The 21,513-nt window shown below is 41.9% G+C and overlaps 1 protein-coding gene across 4 annotated transcripts in view; it reads left to right on the top strand.

Annotated features, from left to right (window-relative positions):
- Positions 1 to 21,513, top strand: part of NKTR (natural killer cell triggering receptor) — a 464,854-nt gene that overhangs the window by 162,244 nt on the left and 281,097 nt on the right. For all 4 annotated transcript variants that reach the window (XM_069211010.1, XM_069211011.1, XM_069211012.1 and 1 more), the window contains 3 exons: positions 10,979 to 11,124; positions 15,604 to 16,246; positions 19,708 to 19,866. In XM_069211010.1, coding sequence (XP_069067111.1) covers positions 10,979 to 11,124; positions 15,604 to 16,246; positions 19,708 to 19,866 — 948 coding nt within the window. The remainder of the gene's footprint in view (positions 1 to 10,978; positions 11,125 to 15,603; positions 16,247 to 19,707; positions 19,867 to 21,513) is intronic.

Genomic DNA, 21,513 nt, shown 5'->3' on the forward strand with positions numbered 1-21,513 from the left:
TACATGCTGCATAGAACAGGTCTTTATGTATTACATTGTTTAGGCCAAAGGAGTTCAGAAAGAAAGATCATCTTGTTTTGGTTTTTGATTCTCCAAAATAGTACACTAAGGCAAGTATTAGATGTTAGATTATATACTGTGTTCAGTCTTGATTTATTTCTAGCTCATAAAATGCTAGAAATAAATCAACATTGCAATATAGAAGTGGAAAGGTAGCAGCATGAGTCCTTTTCGGGATTCACATGCTGTGCATCATTCCGCCATCTAGTTGTTGGGTCCAGAATTGTCTTTCTTCTTCTTCCCTCCCTCCTCATAGGCTTCATCGACCACCATTTGGTGCTTGGTCCGTCCCCTGTGTGACATCAGACGTCGCCTCGGACGTTCCTGTGCTTGGGAGCCATCTTCAGATTCTTTTTTCTGCTGTTGGGTCTGGAAGCAAAAGAAGGTGCTCCAAAGGTTTTTTTGGGATAACATTGAAAAAAAATCAGGAAAAATAAAGGTACTTTTTAGAAAAATATCGCAGAATGAAGGAAGAGAAAAGTGACAGAGAAGGGAAACGCTGGACATATCAAAAGTAAGAAGCTATTTTTATCAGTTTGTTTGTGAAAGATGGAGGAATGTAGAATTCTGTCCTTCAATATGATTTGTAGGTCCAGAAAAGCAACCTCCTTGTCAGAAGTGCTGGTACTGAAGTTTCAGTGTTGGTCTAATGTATTGATCCAATACACAGATCTGCTGAACTCATCCATGTCCCCCTTCCATACAATCAAGATATCATCAATGTATATACGCCATAGCCGAATATTAGAAAATAAGGGTTGTTTGGGTTCTAAAATGTGACGATTCTCAAAAGAGTACATATATAGACAGGCTAAACTAGGAGCAAAGGTATTGCCCATAAAAGTGCCTTGAGTCTGATGAAATCATCCTCAAATTGGAAAAAATTCTCTTTGAGAGCTAGTGTGGCACACTCGGTAAGACAAAACTAATGGGGATATTGTAATGCCAGGTATTGGTGGTGAGAATTTCCTCAACCACTTCTAAAGTGGCTTCTTGTGGTATGTTAGTACAGGGAGTGCAGAATTATTAGGCAAATGAGTATTTTGACCACATCATCCTCTTTATGCATGTTGTCTTACTCCAAGCTGTATAGGCTCGAAAGCCTACTACCAATTAAGCATATTAGGTGATGTGCATCTCTGTAATGAGAAGGGGTGTGGTCTAATGACATCAACACCCTATATCAGGTGTGCATAATTATTAGGCAACTTCCTTTCCTTTGGCAAAATGGGTCAAAAGAAGGACTTGACAGGCTCAGAAAAGTCAAAAATAGTGAGATATCTTGCAGAGGGATGCAGCACTCTTAAAATTGCAAAGCTTCTGAAGCGTGATCATCGAACAATCAAGCGTTTCATTCAAAATAGTCAACAGGGTCGCAAGAAGCGTGTGGAAAAACCAAGGCGCAAAATAACTGCCCATGAACTGAGAAAAGTCAAGCGTGCAGCTGCCACGATGCCACTTGCCACCAGTTTGGCCATATTTCAGAGCTGCAACATCACTGGAGTGCCCAAAAGCAAAAGGTGTGCAATACTCAGAGACATGGCCAAGGTAAGAAAGGCTGAAAGACGACCACCACTGAACAAGACACACAAGCTGAAACGTCAAGACTGGGCCAAGAAATATCTCAAGACTGATTTTTCTAAGGTTTTATGGACTAATGAAATAAGAGTGAGTCTTGATGGGCCAGATGGATGGGCCAGTGGCTGGATTGGTAAAGGGCAGAGAGCTCCAGTCCGACTCAGACGCCAGCAAGGTGGAGGTGGAGTACTGGTTTGGGCTGGTATCATCAAAGATGAGCTTGTGGGGCCTTTTCGGGTTGAGGATGGAGTCAAGCTCAACTCCCAGTCCTACTGCCAGTTCCTGGAAGACACCTTCTTCAAGCAGTGGCACAGGAAGAAGTCTGCATCCTTCAAGAAAAACATGATTTTCATGCAGGACAATGCTCCATCACACGCGTCCAAGTACTCCAAAGCGTGGCTGGCAAGAAAGGGTATAAAAGAAGGAAATCTAATGACATGGCCTCCTTGTTCACCTGATCTGAACCCCATTGAGAACCTGTGGTCCATCATCAAATGTGAGATTTACAAGGAGGGAAAACAGTACACCTCTCTGAACAGTGTCTGGGAGGCTGTGGTTGCTGCTGCACGCAATGTTGATGGTGAACAGATCAAAACACTGACAGAATCCATGGATGGCAGGCTTCTGAGTGTCCTTGCAAAGAAAGGTGGCTATATTGGTCACTGATTTGTTTTTGTTTTGTTTTTGAATGTCAGAAATGTATATTTGTGAATGTTGAGATGTTATATTGGTTTCACTGGTAATAATAAATAATTGAAATGGGTATATATTTTTTTTTGTTAAGTTGCCTAATAATTATGCACAGTAATAGTCACCTGCACACACAGATATCCCCCTAACATAGCTAAAACTAAAAACAAACTAAAAACTACTTCCAAAAATATTCAGCTTTGATATTAATGAGTTTTTTGGGTTCATTGAGAACATGGTTGTTGTTCAATAATAAAATTAATCCTCAAAAATACAACTTGCCTAATAATTCTGCACTCCCTGTATATTATGCCTCAACATCAAGGAATATCAATATATCTATACTCCCGCTGCTATTGATGTGATCCAGAAGTATCAAGGTATACTTAGTGTCTTTTAGAAAAGTCAGAGTTTGTTGGACAATAGGTTGGAGAAAGAAATTACACAATTTGGATAAGGGTTCCAATATAGATCCTATCCCTGAGGCAATCAATAGGGTGGCCTAGGGCAGGGGTCCCCTTGTTTATTTTAGGAAGACAGTTAAAATAAGGGACTATCTGGCTCCTTTGTATCCAAGAACTCTGCTTCTTGATGTGTAATTCAACCCGCACTGACTGCTTCCTCAATCATTCTGCGAAGGGTACATTGTGACCTATGAGTTGGGTTGAACACAATGTGTTCACAATGAGAGCTATCACTCAGTAGTCTCCTACATTCTTGGGTGTACAGAGTAGTATCTAGAATTACAATGGCTCCTCCTTTATCTGCTGGTTTAATGGTAATGTTTGAATCTTGGGACAGAGAGCGGATAGCATTCATCCACGACATCTTTCTACAAAAGATCTCCGGCAAAGCGCCCCCCATGAGGGGCCCGTCAGAATTGTAGTGCCAGTCTGACGAGGAGCAAAGCCCGATGATGAAGCATGTCACCTATTGGTAAGTGAGGGCTCTTGTTCCTGACTCTGGACATTCACAGGAACTGGATTTAGTTTTTCCCCAGACGGAGGTGAAAAACATTTCCTTTACACTCTCTTTGGAACTGTGCATTCATTGTTTTTTGGTGTATATGGCAGTGCGTGCACAGGGCCAATTTTTTCTAAATCTCCTACGATTCTGTGCCCTTCTATTTTGGTTTTGACATCCAAAGACATAACCAAGGGTATACCTTTCAAGACAACTCCACCAGTGACCATCACAACAGACATGTCTCAAAAGGGATGGGGAGCACACACACAGACAACTTGAGAATTTGAGGCTAGTGGAGCAAGGCAGATGCAATAAAACACAATTTCCTAGAGGTGAATACAGTGTTGCTAGCCATGAAGCTTTTCAAACACAAGTATTAGGGAAAATCGTACTAACCTAGACAGACAATACAACAACAGTGTTCTACCTGCCCAAACAAGAGGGGCACAAAGTATTTTACCCTAAGCAACCTAGCCCAAGAAATATGGAAATGGGCGATACCACATGGGATCAACTCACAGTCAACCTTCTGGGGAAGAACAGCATAGAGGCAGACAGGAAAACCGCACACATGAATGGTAGATAAAATAAAATAGCTTAGAAAAAATATTTCTGGATTTGAGGCACACAAACAAATGTCAACTCTTCACCTCTAGGTTTCCCCACCACCAGTCAGGGGGAATGCCCTCTCACTAGACTGGTCAGGGAGATTTGTCTATGCCTTTCCTCCAACTCCTCTAATACCAAAAGCACTGGAGAAGGCCAGACAACCGGGAACAAATCTCATCCTAATAGCACCACAATGGGCCAAACAAACACGGTATTCAAACCTACTCGAGCTGTCCAAGGGACAAATGATCAAGATAATAGTGGAACAGGACCTGCTCACCATGCAACCTGTAACTAACAACATTCAATCTAACAGCATGGTGCATGAATACATAGAATTCAGACACCTAAACCTACCACATAGGACAATGGAAATACTAAAGGAGGCTAGAGAGACACCGACAAGAAAATGCTATGCATCAAAATGGAAATGATACCTCCTATGGTGCACAGAGAAGAATACCTTGGAGACAATAGAATGACAGGAAAACTATCTTACACACTTGTTGGACAGCGGACTCAACTACTCTTCTCTCAAGGTACATTTGGCAGCCATATTGGTCTAAACTAGGGGAACTTTGTGTAAACATTTTGTTACAGCATCTATTATAAAAGGGTTCCTGGAGGTATGCAAAAACAATTGTCCCCTCCAAAAATAGCACCAGCCCCAAGTGAAGCTTGAACACTGTATTGACGCAGTTGATGACGAAAAACCATTTGAACCTATGCACTAAACAAACCTCCGGTTTACCACATTCAGTACTGCTTTTCTGATAGCAATCACATTGCTACGAATAGTAAGCAAGATTCAAGCGCTAACAATTCAGAAACCATACATGCAAATTAGCAAGGACAAAGTAGTCCTCAAAACAAATCCTCAATTCCCACCTAAGGTGGTGACCAAACCATCCATTTGCCAGTTTTCTTCAAGAATCCACAGACAGTCGGAAAGGTTCATTAAATTACCTTGATGTGAAAAGGGTGCTAATATGCTATGTAGAGGAGACCAAAAAGTTCTGTAAAGAGTACCAACTGTTTGTTTCATATGCCAAATCCAGAAAGGGGTCACCCGTCACAAAGGGAACTATTGCACAAAGGATTGTGGAGATAATCCAAACAGGCTACACATCGGCTGGCAAACATCTATATCACCACCCTAAAGCACACTCAACAAACAAGCATTTGCAATGCAATGGGTCTCGCGTTTGGTCGTGTTAGAGCTAATAGCGTTGTAAACTCCTAACCAGACTTTTCACTCGTAATGAAACCTATCGTCTAAAGGGCAATTATGTACGTAACTGGAAAAAGTGCAATTAACTGTGTAACAGGGTCAATATTATGCAAAGCGCTCAACTTCTGCCAAGCGAGATCGTGCTGCGAAAATAGAGGAAAAGTAGTCCACGCACTAGACGGAAACACAGGCCTCGTATGTTTCCTGTACTTGGTCAATGCACTCGAGGAGGGCTAACCACCGGAAAAGGCATGAGGTATGCATGCCTTCCACTAATTAAATCAGGCAGATTCTAACAGGCAAGCCCACGAACCAATGAAAGACACTGACGTGACGTGGACGGGGCTTTGAGTCCTTTTTATTTCCTAAAGCGTCTTGCTTAGCGAAAGGCATGCGCAAGCGCATGCGACGCATGCTCGACACTAAAAAGGACACAACACTAGCATTCATGGCAAAGGTGCCCATAGAACACTGTTGCAGAGCAGCAACATTGGCATCCCCACACACATTTACAAAGCACTAGTAGATGGACATTCAAATGCATAAAGAAGCTCAAGTGGGAAAGAAAGTACTACAGCACGTGTTGGCAAGCTCATCATTTCACCCCAACCAACCCAGGGAAGGGGAAACCACTACATAATCTAATGCACAGCATGTGAATCCAGAAAAGGATTCATGCTGCAAAACAAACTAGTTACTTACCAGTAGGAATAGTGTTGCAGCCTGAAGAGTTTTCTGGATTCACATGCGACCCACCCACCTCACCAGAAATAAGAACAGGACAAACGGGTGGGAAAGAGGTCTTATGTATATAAAAGCAAACTGAAAAAAAAAAGCAAATGGAAAAAGAATCTGAAGATGGCTACCATGCAAAGAAACTTCCAAGACTCCGTCTGACATCACACAGGGGACAGACCAAGCACCAAATGGTGTTTGATGTCGGCCAAGAAGAAATTGAGAAAAAAATACCTTCCTGGATCCAACCACTAGATGTCGGAGTAATGCACAGCATGTGAATCCGGAAAAAAATACAGGATGCAAAACTAGTACCATTTCGTTTTTATTTGGATTTAATTTGACACTTCAAAGCCAGATACATACAAGGCTGTAGCGTGGCTATTGGCATGTTGGACCTGGCAGATCTTGGTGTGATCTCCCTCAGCTTTTTGCTTCTGACCTGTTTTTGATCTTGTGCTGATCTTTGTTTTTGCTGGTTTTAGGACTCTGGGCACTTTACCAATGCTGACCAGTGCTAAATTGCAAGTGCTCTCTGTCTAAATTGTATTGGTGATTGGCCTATCCATGATTGGCATATTTGATTTACTGGTAAGTCCCGAGTAAAGTGCACTACTTGTACCCCGGACCTATAAATAAAATGCTACTTGGTGGCCAGCAGCACTCTTTAAACATGACTTAGACCTACCACTGCGTTGTCTGTGTGTGCAGTTTTTACTGCCAGTTCGACATGGCATGTGCACCCAGGTGCCAGGCCCAAACTTTCCCTTTTACTATAGGTAAGTCACCCCTAAGGTAGGCCCAAGGCATCCCCATGGACACAGTGCAGTGTATTTAAAAGATAGGACATGTACTGCTGTACTTTACATGTCCTTATAGTGAAATACTGCCAAATTTGTTTTTTAAATATTGCAAGCCTTATCTCTCCCATAGGTTAACGTAGGGATTGCCTTGAAGTATCTTGTAAGTGCAGTTTCCCATTGGGAATGGCATTTGGGGTCTGAGAACTCACAGTTTAAAAATGCATCTTTTGGTAAAGTTGATTTTCAGACTGTAAGTCTAAAAATGCCACTTTTAGAAAGTGGACATTTTCTTGTTTAACTATTCTGTGCCTCTGCCTGGCTGAATGCACGTTTTGGTCAGACTGACAGTTGGGCTCTTTGTGAATTCACTCTAGACAGTCACACAAAGGGAACTGAGGTGTGTCCTGCATATCCTTATGGCTTTTGCTGGGCTAGAGTGGTGGGAAGAGCTGACATCTGCACCTGAATATGGCTGTGCCTGTCCTCAGACAAAGCAGTCTCCCACCCCCTAGAGTGTGTTTGGGGCCAGGACAGGGAGAGGCAGGGTCTTGTGCACCACAAAAACTGTCCTTTTGGAAGTTTGCCTACTTCAGAGGCAGAAATGAGTATAAGTATTGGACTGTGACCCCACAACTTTAGAACAATTCTGGACTGAGGACATTCTGCCAGGAAGAACAGCTGGATGCTGTAGGAGGAACTGCCACTCTGCCTGTTGCTTTGCTGTGCTAGAATGCTGCTTGCTGCTTCTGTCCTGGGAGTTGAAAGGACTGGACTTTGCTTTCTACATCCTGCTTTCCAAGGTTCTACCAAGGGCTTGAACTGAGCTTGTCTCTGGTTGTGAAATCTCAGGAACATCAAAAACGTAATCTGCTATAGACTGGGCACTCCTGCTGAGAGTCCTGACTTGCCATGTGGTGCCAAATCCAGTCCCTGGGCCCTTGGAAATGGAAGCTAGTGACCTGAAGTAAAATCCACACACCAAGGTCTTCGCGGCAGAAAAATCGACGCAGCGCCTGCACAACAGCTGAAAAATCGACGCAGCGCCTGTCTTTTGTCTGCAAAATCGACCCATCGCCTACTTCAGCACAAATCCATTTTTGCTGTGTCTCTAGTTTTTCCACACATCATCCGTAGGCATCATTCTCTTGATCTACGCTGCACCGCAGTAAGGAATAGCATCGCCAGCCTAGTGGGAAAAGAATTGACGCATCATAAACCCGTCTGGAAAAGAATTGACTCATCCCCCCCTAATGACCGAGCTGAAAACAATCTCTGGAATGCACTTCTTAGTTTAAAGAAGACATTTATTACTTCACGAGGTTCCTGAGAGAAGGGATTAGTAGGTTGGAGGCACACGTTCAAAAGTAGTCACAGCAATGAAAGGAAAAATATATCAAAGTGCTTCTCAATTGTAATGTACACAGCAAATACATGTGATTTATATTATAGCATAACTGTCAAAGAAAAGAATTAAAGTCCAAATTCATCACCGTAGGGCCTATCACTGCTCATCATCTTTCTAATGCCTGCAAGTTGATGACTCCTGTTAAACTGTGAGAAAGAGATTTTCCACCCATACAGGAGGTCAGGCAGCTGACGTCCGCTCCTGACTGAAGTCTTGGAAAATTCCCCCTCACTGCTGCCCAGGGACACTGTTTATAATGAAAAAGCCTGCTAACAGGCCCTTTCCTCTAATAGTCAAAACATGCTGGCTACTGTACATCAGAGTTGGAAAAGAACAAGCTGGAGGTTGGCCAAGTCTCCTAAAGCCTGTTCCTTCCCAAGGCTGGGTAGAAGGAAAAAACACAAAATATACGCTCCCTTATCACACTAGGGTTCGGTGAGAACACAATACGAAAAACACAGCTTGGTCTACCATGTGGACAAACACAGCTCATCTGCAATGTCTCAACTGCAATGTCTAAATCTACGATAAAGCCCATAGGCAGCTAAACTAAATACAAAATGTAATGTCTAATGCCACGTTAAAGCCAATAGGCAGCTAAACTTAATACAACATGTAATGTGCTACTGGTGAACATTGAACAACTAATATGCGCAGTGGTGAAACACAAAGTCAGTTGTCAAACACAATTAACGGCATAACACCCCCATCCAGTGGAGACATAATAGACGCATAGCCTGCATTTCCGATGCATCACCTCTTTTGTAGCCCCATTATCTTTGTTTTTGACGCTTCCAAGGTTCTGTGTGTTATAAGAATACAACCACTGTTTTTTCAGGATTAAGACTCTTTTAATCCTTTAAAAAGTCATAACTTTATTTGCGTATGTTGGATTTTTGGTCTTGTTTTACTCGGATTGATTTTTTTTTTTTTTTTTCAAATTGGTATTGAGTACATTGATGGGAGGGAGGGAGAGGGAGAATATTCTAGTGTTTTGCCATTGTTGCATAGAATTGGATTTAATGTTACCTATGGCAATAACTTTGCAGCTTGACATTTTGCACATAATAATCTGTCTATCTGTGAGGTGTGTCAAGTTAGCTTATAATACAAAGGGTAATACTGTATGTTATATGATGGTAAATTCACTCAGAAGATGGTATCCAGGAATTGGGCCGTTGTTTCGGTATCAACATCATAGTGAGTCATTCAAGTCACACCTTTAATAATCCTGCTGTTACAAAGTTTATTTAAAAAGGGGATTCTGAGCTGCACCTTTCAGTGGAAGAATTCTGTAAGTTTTGTAATTCTGTTACAGGTAGGGATCATATTTATTTCAACTGCCAGCTCTCACTTTTTAGCTTCTAGTGCCCCACAAAAAAAGTACATTCTAAAATCATGATGCAGTTAATTATCTTGAAGTAACTGTGGCCACTTTAGTTCCTTAAATCTGGGATGAAAATCAAGGGGTTGTGTGCAGCCCTGTTATGTTTCCCAGGCCCATGCGTGATGTGCCGCTCCAGTCAAAAGTTTTTATTTTGAATTCTTGGACTTGTAGTCTATTTTATTCCAGTTAAAAATAGGACTGCAAGTCCCAGAATTCAGACAAAACCTGGTCTGGAGCAGCACATCACTTGTGGAACTGGGAAACTTGACAGTGCCTGATGCTTGCATACTACATGCTAGATGTTCCCCATTTTTTTTTTTTATTTGATGGTAGTCTTCCTGAGGACTCCTTTGAAAGTTGGTTAGCTTTGTGAGTCATAATGATGGTGACACCGTCTTTGTTGTGAAATTTGGCCTCATATTCACATGTATTTTTTGTTGATAAAAAGAGTGTCTTCCTGAAAGTCGATTTGAATACATCGCCAGCTTGTGTCTTGATTGAACCTTTACGTTGGTTTAGCTGCTGTGGATTTTTTGTTTTTGCATGATCGATCTGGGAATTTACTGGTAGAAAGGTGTGTTCCTTGTAACAGGAGTCCTTTATGCATATGACTGTCAACACCTCAGTTTTTCTATTTTGTAGACCTTTCCTTAAGGACATAACTGGCTTTACTAAATGTTCGGGTTCTATGCCTGCCTAAGATTTCCTGGCGAAAAACTGGAGAAATGTTAAAAATATGCACAGTTGACGTAGATTCCGAAAGTTCTTCATAGCTACTTAATTTATCATAGATGTTGCTTGTTTGGTCAGTCTTTGTAATCAGAATTTAAAACACAAAATTTAAGTTACAATAGGATTTTTGAGGTTGAGAAAAAGTATAAAATGCAGTTAGGAAAAAAGGACACCTTGTGCTTGTAGGTTGGGGCAAATATAAAAAGTGGCATTGCCCATGTTTGTAGACAGTCAGTGATTTTCTTAGCTTTCTTTAGATCTCCGGAAGGAAGTGGGTGCTTCTAGGCACTGATCTGACGAGTCTGGTAGTGCTAGTGGGAAGCTGTGATTGATACCAGTAGACCCCTGTGGATAAAAGGTTGGGTCATAAATCTGGTTGTGTTAGTTTCTTGTTTTTTTATTCTTGTTGTTAGGCAACTTACGAAGACTTTTGCTACAGCTACCAGATTGCTTCTCTTTTGACACCTTTTTACTTTATGCTGCCATTGTGTGGAACCATAAGATTTCAGAGTAGGATAGTTGGATATTGAAACCAAAAGTCTTCTCCTGGCATTACCGGTAAACCATTAAAATCAAAATGCACACATGGCACGCAAAGAAAAGCATGCTTAAGCCATAGTGGTGTAAGCTTTCATTGTAAAGAAATTGAGGTGTTGAGATTGACTTAAGGGAATTAATTAGCTATATGTATTTGTTTGCATTTAGGTAAGATTGTTTAAGCACTTCTACAGAATCACTGTGAAATAAACTTAACACAGTTGTATTTCTTTGCAATTCCTTAGCGTGCATGTAGTATTCGGATTGGTTATTTCTGGATTTGAGGTTATCGAGACTATAGAAAATCTAAAAACCGATGCAGCAAGTAGACCATATGCTGATGTACGAGTTATTGATTGCGGACTGCTTCAAACACAGCAACCAAATGATGGTAAGTTAACTTTCAGAGATATTTTGCCCAGAGTATGTCTTAGCCACTCATATCAGTCATCTCCTAAAATGTGCAATAGTGAGAAATGTATGCAATTTCTACAGTACAGCACTAAACTGCCTCTTGTTACTGATAGTCGTCTTTGGGTAGTAGTTAGTGTTTTGAAATTTAATGCAACTCCGTTATCTTGGAAACCAACAGATAAGGGTTAGAAAAAATTGTGGGTGTGTCCAAGTCAACCATATGTTTCTCTTTTTAGTGCTACATGTGAATTCATACTGTGGTCACGGTTTCGGAAGGAGGAGTGGGGTGTCCGGGACTCCATTGGTCAAAGATCTAAACGGCCTTTAGAGAAAGAAGTACAATCTGGGAATATTGAGAATACAATGATATGAAGATTATTTTATGGTTTTATTTGTTAATGTAGTTCTGCTCTTCAGCTAGTCCTCACCAATTTGTAACAGGAGATGAATCTAACTGCATATGATAAATAACAAACACAACTTTCGCTTTGTCCTTTATTATCTAAAATAAAAAGCAAATATTTAGTATCATTGTGGGAAAAGGTGTATCCCGTTTCATCAATTTGCGAAAACCCCTTTAGCAGCAGTAACTTGAAATTACCTTTTCTTGTTGGAGTTTATTAGTCCATCGGATTGCTTGGGAGAATCCTAGCTGGCCCCTGATTACAAAACAGCTTAAGCTTGATGATTTTGTAGGGCATTTGTTTATTCACAGCTCTCTTTAAATCCCACAACAGTAGCTTAAAGGGCAGTTGGATGACTAATCTGCCACTTTCATAGTATCTTCCAAATGAGTCCCCAGAATCAAATGCTTTGAACACCATATTGCCTTTGCTGAGTGGTGTCCAAACCTGGAGAGAGCAACTCTGTCGTCTGCCATTATCCATCCTACTCACCAAGCAGTTGTACGAGATGACAATGCACCAAATGGCTCCTTGATTGCTATTAAGAGCTATTGACTTCCTGCTGGTCGAATCTTGCTCCTAATGTCTTTATATGCCTTGGAGCACCTGACCAGCATAACCTAGGCAAATCCTTGAAGGCGTGATAAGGTGCAACCAGTGTTGTATTCTGTCCGAGATAAAAACCTGACTGTGGCACATCTAATGCTCTCACTTCAGATACACTCCTTCAAGATACCAAACAAAGGAGCATAGCCAGCCAGGGTACCAGACAAAGGAGCATAGCCAGATTATCCCAAAAATGGAAAAATAACTTCTTATCCTGTTATGATAGTACAAAATTCAAGGCATTCCATAAAAGGGATAAGTTAAAGAGCTGGAGGGGAAGTCTTATTGATACCTCTCATAAGCCTGCAAACTGTAGGATGTTCCATACCAAGTCCTAGCTGATTTGAACATGACCTGCTTAATTAACTGTTTGTATAGCCTTAGTTGTCCTAGATGGCAATCTGCAAACCCTGAAAGAAATTTTACATGTGAACAAGATATGCCGCCTGCACACCAACAGGCCTGTTATCTTGATACTGATGCTCATTGCTTGATTATGCCTCTGCCATAGCTCTGTGAACGTGTCTCTTAACCTGGCATAAAAACCTTGGGATTTCCCAATGCCCCTGGTGATCCCTCTTGAACCGGTTGATGCAATCTCCCCTTGCAGTCTGTTAGAATGTTTAGAATCTGGAACTATGGTGGAGAATCCCAAGAATGTACTGGTAGATCTGGAAACCACACTTCAGACTCCAAAGTGGTGTCACCAACACCACTTTTGCTAACTGCCTGCGCACCTTGGCTGTCAATCTCTTTGTAATCACAAAAAAAGTGAATGGTGTATTTGCAGCCTGTCCTGCACTCGTGCGGAAAGACCTCTACTGCCCCCCACTTCCCTCCCTATCAGGAGTTTGCCTCCAACTCGGGTTCTTTGGAAGTTGATGGTCCATTTATGAGAGGATTAGGTCAAACTCAAATGGTTCCCAGGCCTTTCAACAGTTTCCTGAAGACACACGGATGTAGCTTTGTGCACTGGAATCTTAGATAAATCTTGAGTTCCAGTTGGCCTTCAGGTTATTTGCTCAGGAGATATTCCTCTGTAACTGAAATCCTTTTGTCCAGGCAAAGGGCCAAAAGGTCCCTGGCCAGATCTCCCCTGTGCTTTGGTCCTGGAACCACCTCCTACCCTCTTTCCATGTCCCACCCCTGACCTTTGATGTATCTCACTGTTGCCCATCTTTAAGTGAACACAGATGATTACTCTGACTTTGGTTAGTTGCTTCACTGTGAAGAACCTGCCAGGACTTCCAGGCAGTTGGTGCGACGTTCTGGCTCTTGAAATGACAAGTGTCCACCTGTTCAAGCATCTTCACTTCTGGCCCCACAGCCTGGCATCTGGTCTGTCTCTTGATCCTACATGACCCCAGTCATTGACCTTCCTTTCCATGCTTCCATGTGATCTAGATGTTGCTGTAACCCCACCCATGCTTCCTGGGATAAGCTTATCACTTCAAAGCATGTGATACCCAGTCCTTAGATGAGACGCCTTGAGACATATAAGTTCATTTTAATGGAGTAGGTGTGCAACAATGACCAAGATGGAGTGACCCGAAAGGCCGATTAGTCTTTCCAATTACCTCTGTGAAATCTTCCTGATTGTCTTACTCCATTCTTTCTTAATGGATTTCTTTGTCTTCTGTGTTAGTTTAACGGTTGCAGACTTAGAATCCAGCACAAACCCCAAATTAAGGACTGTGCCAGGACCAGCTCCTATTTTTCTGTGTAGACCCCTAAGCTCTGGAGAAGACTGACCGCTGTATCCGTGTGGTCTGCGCTCTGGCCTGCCACTGGTCCATGAGAAGAATGTGATTCACGTATACAAACAGAAGGATTCCATCACTGGCCTCAAGAGCTTGTTGAGACACAAAGGGGCCAAGGAGAGGCTGAACTGTAGGTTCAGCAGTATGGGCACCTGCTCTAGCCAAATAAATGAAAGGGATTGTTAGATAGGTTTCTATTATGTACAGCCTGAAAATCCAGTCTCCCAGAAGAAGTACCTCCCTGAGGAAATGAGCACCTTCCATTTGAAACGTCTGTACACCAACCACTATCTCACAGAGATTGATGAATCGCTCCTGGTCTTTGACCTTTTTCTGAACAAAAAATAGGTTGCTAAAAAAAAAAACCTTAGAGTGCAGCTTGGCCCAGATCACCACGTCTATCCTTTCTAAATCCGGCAGCTGCCTGTTTCAAAGACCGTAATGGTAGAGCCTTCTCTGTTGTACAGGAGAGTCTTAGTACTTTGTGGAGCCATCTTACTGTCCGGTGAGCCCAAGTGTTCCCCATCCGATCCTCTCACCTCTAACCAAAGAGGGCCAACTGACGTACGTCTTGTAGGGGGGGGTATTTTTCTTTACTTGAAAAACTACATATGGAGTTAGCAGCCACTTTGAAGCTCCATTTGCCACCATGTCCACCACCTCTGGTGTGGAAAAAACCCTTAGATGGTATGTCATCTTTCCTATTGTCCAATTCTGCCAGTCTGACCTCCCTGACGGTCTTCAAATCCGAGCTGCCCAGTCATCACCCCCTGCACGACCATACCCTTGAACTCTTGGGGTTAAAGACTTTCTTTATCAACACCTTAGCTTTGTTAAATGAACAAAAGGTGATGATTAGTGTCTAATTATTTGATAAACGGTGCCAAACCATTCCCTTTGGATCTGCCTCTGAAATGTCAAGTTTGGGTTCCACCTTGATAAGGAGGGAGTGTATGTGGTCCGTAGAAAGCACACAGTATTTCTCAGGAAACCTGCTGTGCTTTGTGCCAATCTGGATATATTTCTGGAGGGATCAGATTCCTGCATTCTTTGGCCTCTTCAAAAATATCTAGAATTTGGATTAGTGGACTTGTGATCCTGGCATGCCGGTCAGGGCCTGTCCCACCTTTCTTTGGTTCTATTTTAAACCTAGACATTTTGTCAACTATTAGTGGGGAAAAGAATGCAGAAACCAAAAAATGGTTAATATATATTGAATATATATAATATAATATATATATATATATATAATTAGCAATCGATGCAGGCCTCAAAGAGGCTAGTGTGGTCTTCTTGAATGGTGTTTGGTCCTCCGCAGTAACCAGGGAGCTAAAAAATACTCTGGAGAGCTCCAACAGGGGAGCATCACCAAAGCTCTATCAAGAGTGTGCTTTGATGCTGTACTGCACGGTGGACACCCACAAGTTTTCTGTCGGTCCATGCAACTCTGAGAATCTAAACATGAAGAGAAATATATACCAAATGCATAATAACACCAAGAGTCGTGAGCAATCAACATGCATAAATATTGTGTCTTGCTTGCCTTCTAGACAGGATTGTTTTGGTGGTTTCTTCTGTTAAATGTATCTTTCATTAAAGCGTACTACATAAATTGATGTAACTTCCATAATTAGTTTTATTTCAAATGTATTAGCTTGTTTTATTTTTTCTATTTTTACATTTCAGAAAGGAGCACATGTGTTTCAGCATGCCCTGAAGCTCCTGTTTCAAAGAATATTACAAAAGTCATGCCTGTTCCGGAAGCATCTATTTTGGAGACAATTACTAAAATTCCCTCAGTCCCTGAAGCATCTGCTTCAAAGAAAGTTACAAAAATTCCACCAAGTCACGATGCATCCATTTCAAAGAAGATTTCAAAATGTCCACCAGTCCTTGAAGCCGCTGTTTCAGACAAAATTGCTAAGGTTCCATCTGTCAATGAAATGTCTGGTTCAGAGAAAATGAAAGTTCCAGCTGTTTCTGAAGCTCCAGCATTAAAATTTTTTACAAAGGCTCCACCTGGTCAAGAGACTTTACTTTCAGCAAAAAGTACAAATGTCACATATGTTCCTGAGGCTACAGATTCATCTTCCAAATCTGCAACATCTTCCGACACTTCTATCTCCGACAGTGATCTTGAAGTTGAGAAGACCCGAAAGAGAAAGAGAAAGAGAAAAACTAAAATGAGAGCTAAACATGAGCAAAAAAGAAGGAAGGAAGAGCGCAGAAATGAACAGCCAAGAAAAGAAGAAAGAAGGAAAGAAGCAGTCAGGAAGGAAGAGAGAAGGAAAGAAGAGTCAAAGACAAAACGACTTGCAAATCAAAGAAGGTGAACTGTAGATTTTTAAATGCTTTGAAAATGTGCAGAGAAAAGCCTGTTTGTAGAGGAGATGATTCACAAAGCATTTACGAGTGAGAGGTAGTCCTACAGGAGTACTCGTATGCTTTGTGAATCAGCTACCAAAGGTCCAACAACCTATTAGTAAAAGTGTAATTGTACATGACTGTTTCCTACATATTCCCATTGTAGATGTTCTGTAGCCATTTAACTGTGGCATTTAAGATGTGTACAAGTACTACTTTACCTTTTATTTAGCACAGTCTGCTATCATTACAATTGCTTTTGCATCTTCAAGTGACCATACTGTATCTCCTACCATTAATCAGTAGATATTCATTACCTATGTATCTATCTATCTATATAAATATGTGTGTGTGTGTGTATGTGTGGTTTCTTTTTTTTTTTTTTTACTCAGTAAACACACACAATTCATGGCTTGTTCAGTAGTAGTTGGGCAAGGAAGTATTATTCAAATATTTCATACTATTATTCTTGGTATTCCTTCTTCACCTCTGTTTGGGGTTTGCCTGCATGGTATGAACGATAAGAAAACACTTATTGTTTAATGTGAAAAGAAAATCACTTCACAGTTGTGCTGCAATGATCCCAGCGTGAATGCTGCAGGCCCTGTTACAGACCATTCCACTTATTACCAGTAACAACTCAATTGCTGGTTTTGCCATCAAAAAAGGGTTCTTTCAATAATCACCCTTTCTTGGATGTCAACTTTTATATTAGTGTCTTGTCTTCGGTTTTTTGAAGCAGCACTTTTTCTTATGTTTATCAGTTTTGATTGACTTCAAAAATTCTTCCTCTTCCAAATAGGGTGTTTAAGACTAGCTTTGGTCATTGAGTTCACAGCTCATTTGTCCCAGTTCTGCTGTTTATGCTTGGGAAATGTCATGCAGTGAACTCTGCTCACCCAGCACAGGAATCTAGTCAAGGTTGTGGCGGATGAGACCTCTGTTGATGGGGCCAATACTTGAAGTGACCATTGATTTTGGGACTGTGAGCCAGCTATCACACACAAGATGGATTTGAAGCTGGGTACAGTAGTTGTATTTACAATGCCTCTTGGTACCAGTTTGTGCATTTCCTAACTCATTACCCTGCCAGTAGGGAATTTCTCAGGTCAGAAGATTTAGGACTCCACAATACCAGAAGACATATTCAAATCTAGGATTTCACAATATCTGACAACCTATTTAAACCTGAAGAAATATTTACAGTACTCTTGGGAATAGGGCAGAGATAGTGACCTTTCTTTAGTCAGAATACCAATGAAAAGGCTGAGTTTTCTGGGTTTGAACAGATCCCCAAATGTCTTTGTCTGTTGATGAGCTCTTTGTCAAATCAATTCTATGAGGTAGAGTCCAACTACCTGTAGTCTTGTTACATTGTCATCTGGTTCCAACAAAGCTTTGCTCCATTATTGGGCAGCTGAGCTCTCACTGGTTTGCATTAATCCACAATTTTGTAAGCAAGCAAAGGGTTTCTTTTTCTCTAGGACAAGATACTGTACCAGTTTTAGTTCTTTCAACTGTGCACAGCAAACAGCACAAGACTAAGAATAACAAGATGTAGATAGGCAGTAGGAAGAAAAGCAGTTCTGCATTGGTTTCAGTTAGTAATCATGCAATGATTGTGGGTTCCTCATATCAGTAGTTATTGTATTTCATTTGTAACCTTTGCAGCACCATTTTAAAATATTATGCTCCCCAGCATGCAGTCTTTAATTGATTCACATGCATGATCCATTTCCAGTAGTGTTAAAGTTTAATTTCTATTAGTTGTGTTGAATTTCCTATGAAAAAGTAAAATTTTTAACGTAAGCCCCTCCTCCCTTTGCCTCCACTTCCTCAATTAAGAGGCATTTGCATATGCTGTTGAAGATTCAAACATCATCAAATAGATCCCCTATACCACTTTCTTTGGTTGGTAGTCTAGAGATCTGCATTCTAGTATGAACTTCGGTTTGGAGATATCTGAAGGCCTGTCATCTGCAAATGGCATTACATTACCTCCAAATATATTTTCATCTTAAACCTCACCAGTCTGTAGTCTGATCGGGGTGGTATGGGCGCTGTAAAGAATAAAAGTAGATTCCCTGCCATGCATGTGTTTGCTATATCAGCTATCATTTTAAAATAACTTCCCATTGTTTTTAAAGAGGTGGATACACATCCCCATCCTAGCAACCTGCATATAGAAGTACCGTTTGTTTTGATTTTTCTGAACATCTACTAACATTTTAGCTACAAAGGAGATTTAATTAATAGAACCAATCTTTTCATGAAGTAGATTTTCTAATGAAGTCATTAGTTGTGCCTGTTTTTACTATAGTGTCCAAGGTCTGATTTGGATCTACGTACATATCTCTTCTTCAGCATCTCTGCCCCAAAACACACAATCAGGCTTCTGAAGAAATATTTGTACATCTCCCTCTCCTTCCAGTTCTCAGAGGCAGTCGCTGCTCTTCAATTTAGGTTTTCTAACAACTTGCCAAAGTCTCTTGTAGAGCCTGCCAAGCACCTTCTTTACATCGGGCTGGAGCTGGATACACCACCCCTCAGACGTCTTCCTCTACAGGCGATTCAGAACATACAAGCTATGATTCTGATATTTTTGGAGGTAGAAACGTCTTACGTCTTTTACAGTCCTGTGTCTTCTGGGTTTCCTGGCCTTAAATTTTCTGAATGTCAGCCACGCATGTCAAATGAGGGGCCCTCAAGTGGAGCCTTCTCTACCTGTGGGCTCAGCAGTGGCGTGTTATGACTGACCTGATCTAGGTCTCTCTAGAGGCAACACAAGACCTTTCGTGGTGGTTAGTGATGGAGCACTTGATTTGTAGGGGACCGTTCTGTCTGTCTCTAACCGTAGCTACCAAGGTAAAGGATGGCTACATCCTTGGTTGGGGTTCACATCTGGTGACTGTGGAGCTCAGTGGCCTTTGGTCTCCAAGAAGTGCAGCATTGGTGTGCTCGAGCTTAGAGTGATCCTTGCTGCCTTAGACGTTCTTGCCCTCTGTCCTCAAGCCATTGGTTCAGGTCCTTAAGGGCAATAAGACTACCATATAGTGTGCCATCCAGCCGGGAGGACTTGGCTCACTCCTCTTGTACCTAGAAGTGCTTTAGTGGTAGGTTTGGGATGGGGCTTAAGCTCAAGAGGTCTGGCTGGTTGTCAGCTACCTAATGGGGTCCTTAAATGTGACAGCAGACAACCTTAGTCTGTGCTACCTAGCTTGACCAAAAGTCTGCTTTTAAGTGAAGACTGACACAAACAAACTCACTTTGACTCAATTAACCGTCCACAGTGTGGTATCATTCCCACTTTTGAATGCAATTACAGTAAGGTCAAAGGCTGTAGAATTGCGTACTTAAATGTGTTTGTTTCTGTGCATCCAATTAGCATACCAATTAAACAATGCACTATTTTGCCTTTTTCCACAGCCACCACTCTGTTAAAAACAGTTTGAATGAGGAGTCATCTAAAGATTTGAACTCAAAAAGGGAAAAACCAGTTGTACGCCCTGAAGAAATCCCTCCAGTGCCTGAAAATAAGTTTTTGTTGAGAAGAGCCGTACCAGTTCCCACTTCGGAGCCTGAACCGTAAGCCAGAAAAATTATATTTCCTTTTTGGAATCACTTTTTTCTTTTTGCAGCTCCCACCAAAACCACATTACAAATGTTTTAACTATGCTTGTTTACTCTCTACCATGACCTTTAGAATACATTATAGAGATGTCTGTTAATGTTGTGTATTAATGGTGCAAATATTTCTCTTGCAAATAACCATCCAGTGTTGCTGTCTGATTACCCGTGAAGTCCAAATATATGATCAAGCAGAAATAGTTCTGCTCCCATTCTGTACCATCTGGTGGTAGTAATCAAACCTCAATTTAAAATGACTTTCATTCTGATAAAATCCTCTGTTTATCCAGTCTTGTTATCTCATAAAGTAACAAAAACTGATAGGATACCCTATAACTTGCACACAAACTTTGGCAGGAGAAGGGAGACAAAACAGTGGTTCCTGAAATTATATTTAACAGTCATATCTGATACCGACATCTAGTTGCAGATTCCTTACCTTAGAAAGTCTCCCAGTCTAAATCCAGAGATTTTCTTGAGCAGTACCCCTGCGCGCCGTTAAGTGGCTTGGATGGGGCTCTGTGTCAGTCGGCATTGGCGTCCACCACGGATATGACATTTAATTTGCTGGTCCTATATAGACGTGCATTGGAGTCAGTTCTTTTCTTTCTGCATCAGGCAGTGCCTATCGAAAGAGAGCTACCCCTTGGTCATTTTTTGACCAGCCTTTTTTCAGCTTTTCTTCAACGTTTTCTTTTTTTTTTCTTTTTTTCGTTTTTAACTCCTAGTGTGTCGAGGTATGTCATCTATGTAGACCGGGTTCAACTCCTGCAGATCTTGTCATCCAGCGATGTCCTCTGTCATCGTTGTCCCACTCCAAGTCCTCCGGATGATGGGTAAGCAAAGGCATAAGAAGAAGTATAAGAAAGCGAAACGTTCTTCAACTTCACCTCTTCCGTCCTCCAACAGGTTGAGCGAGCCAAGCATCGTTGTTCAAAGCCTCTGTCGGTGGAGCCTGCTCTTGCCTGCTTCTGCGCATCTTGAGTTTCCAGAAGCCTGAGTGACCTATGTCCGGATAAGAGTTTTATGAGGCCTTGCGCTGCATTTTTGGGTAGTCTGACATCGCTGGAGCGCCTTTGGGCCCCATGGAGTCGGTTAGGGCTGCATTCGGCTTCCGCTGCTTCGGCTTCTGCCCTTAGGGGCTCCCATGGATCCATGAATGCATCGGGGATGGTGTTGATCATTCCATCATGACGTTTCGGGATGCTGGTGCTGCCACAGACGTTCCGTGCGCCACCCCCGTGCCCCCATCCTCTTTGCCGATTCCAACCCAGAGCCCAATGGGCATCGTATGAGGCCAACAGGAGCCGTGCCTCCTATGTCAGGTCCTGAGCCTTTTTCATTATGGGCTAGGGTACAGTGAGGAATGGGAGGGGGGTCACTGGACCCTTTCAAATACCATGTCCAAGACCCCGTGGACTGGCGTACAGACTTGGGTGAAGCCAGTGGACTGGACACCTCCCCAGATACTGACTTGCTTTTTCCTTCTGCCATGGCTACGGATGAGAGTGTTTCATATTCTATGGTGGTGAGGAGGGCAGCTGAGGTCCTGGGCCTTGAGCTCCCTTCACTGGCAGTCAGGACTAACCTCTCACCAGAGGTGAT

The sequence above is a fragment of the Pleurodeles waltl genome, chromosome 10 (assembly GCF_031143425.1).
Source record: "Pleurodeles waltl isolate 20211129_DDA chromosome 10, aPleWal1.hap1.20221129, whole genome shotgun sequence".
Lineage (NCBI taxonomy): Eukaryota > Metazoa > Chordata > Amphibia > Caudata > Salamandridae > Pleurodeles > Pleurodeles waltl.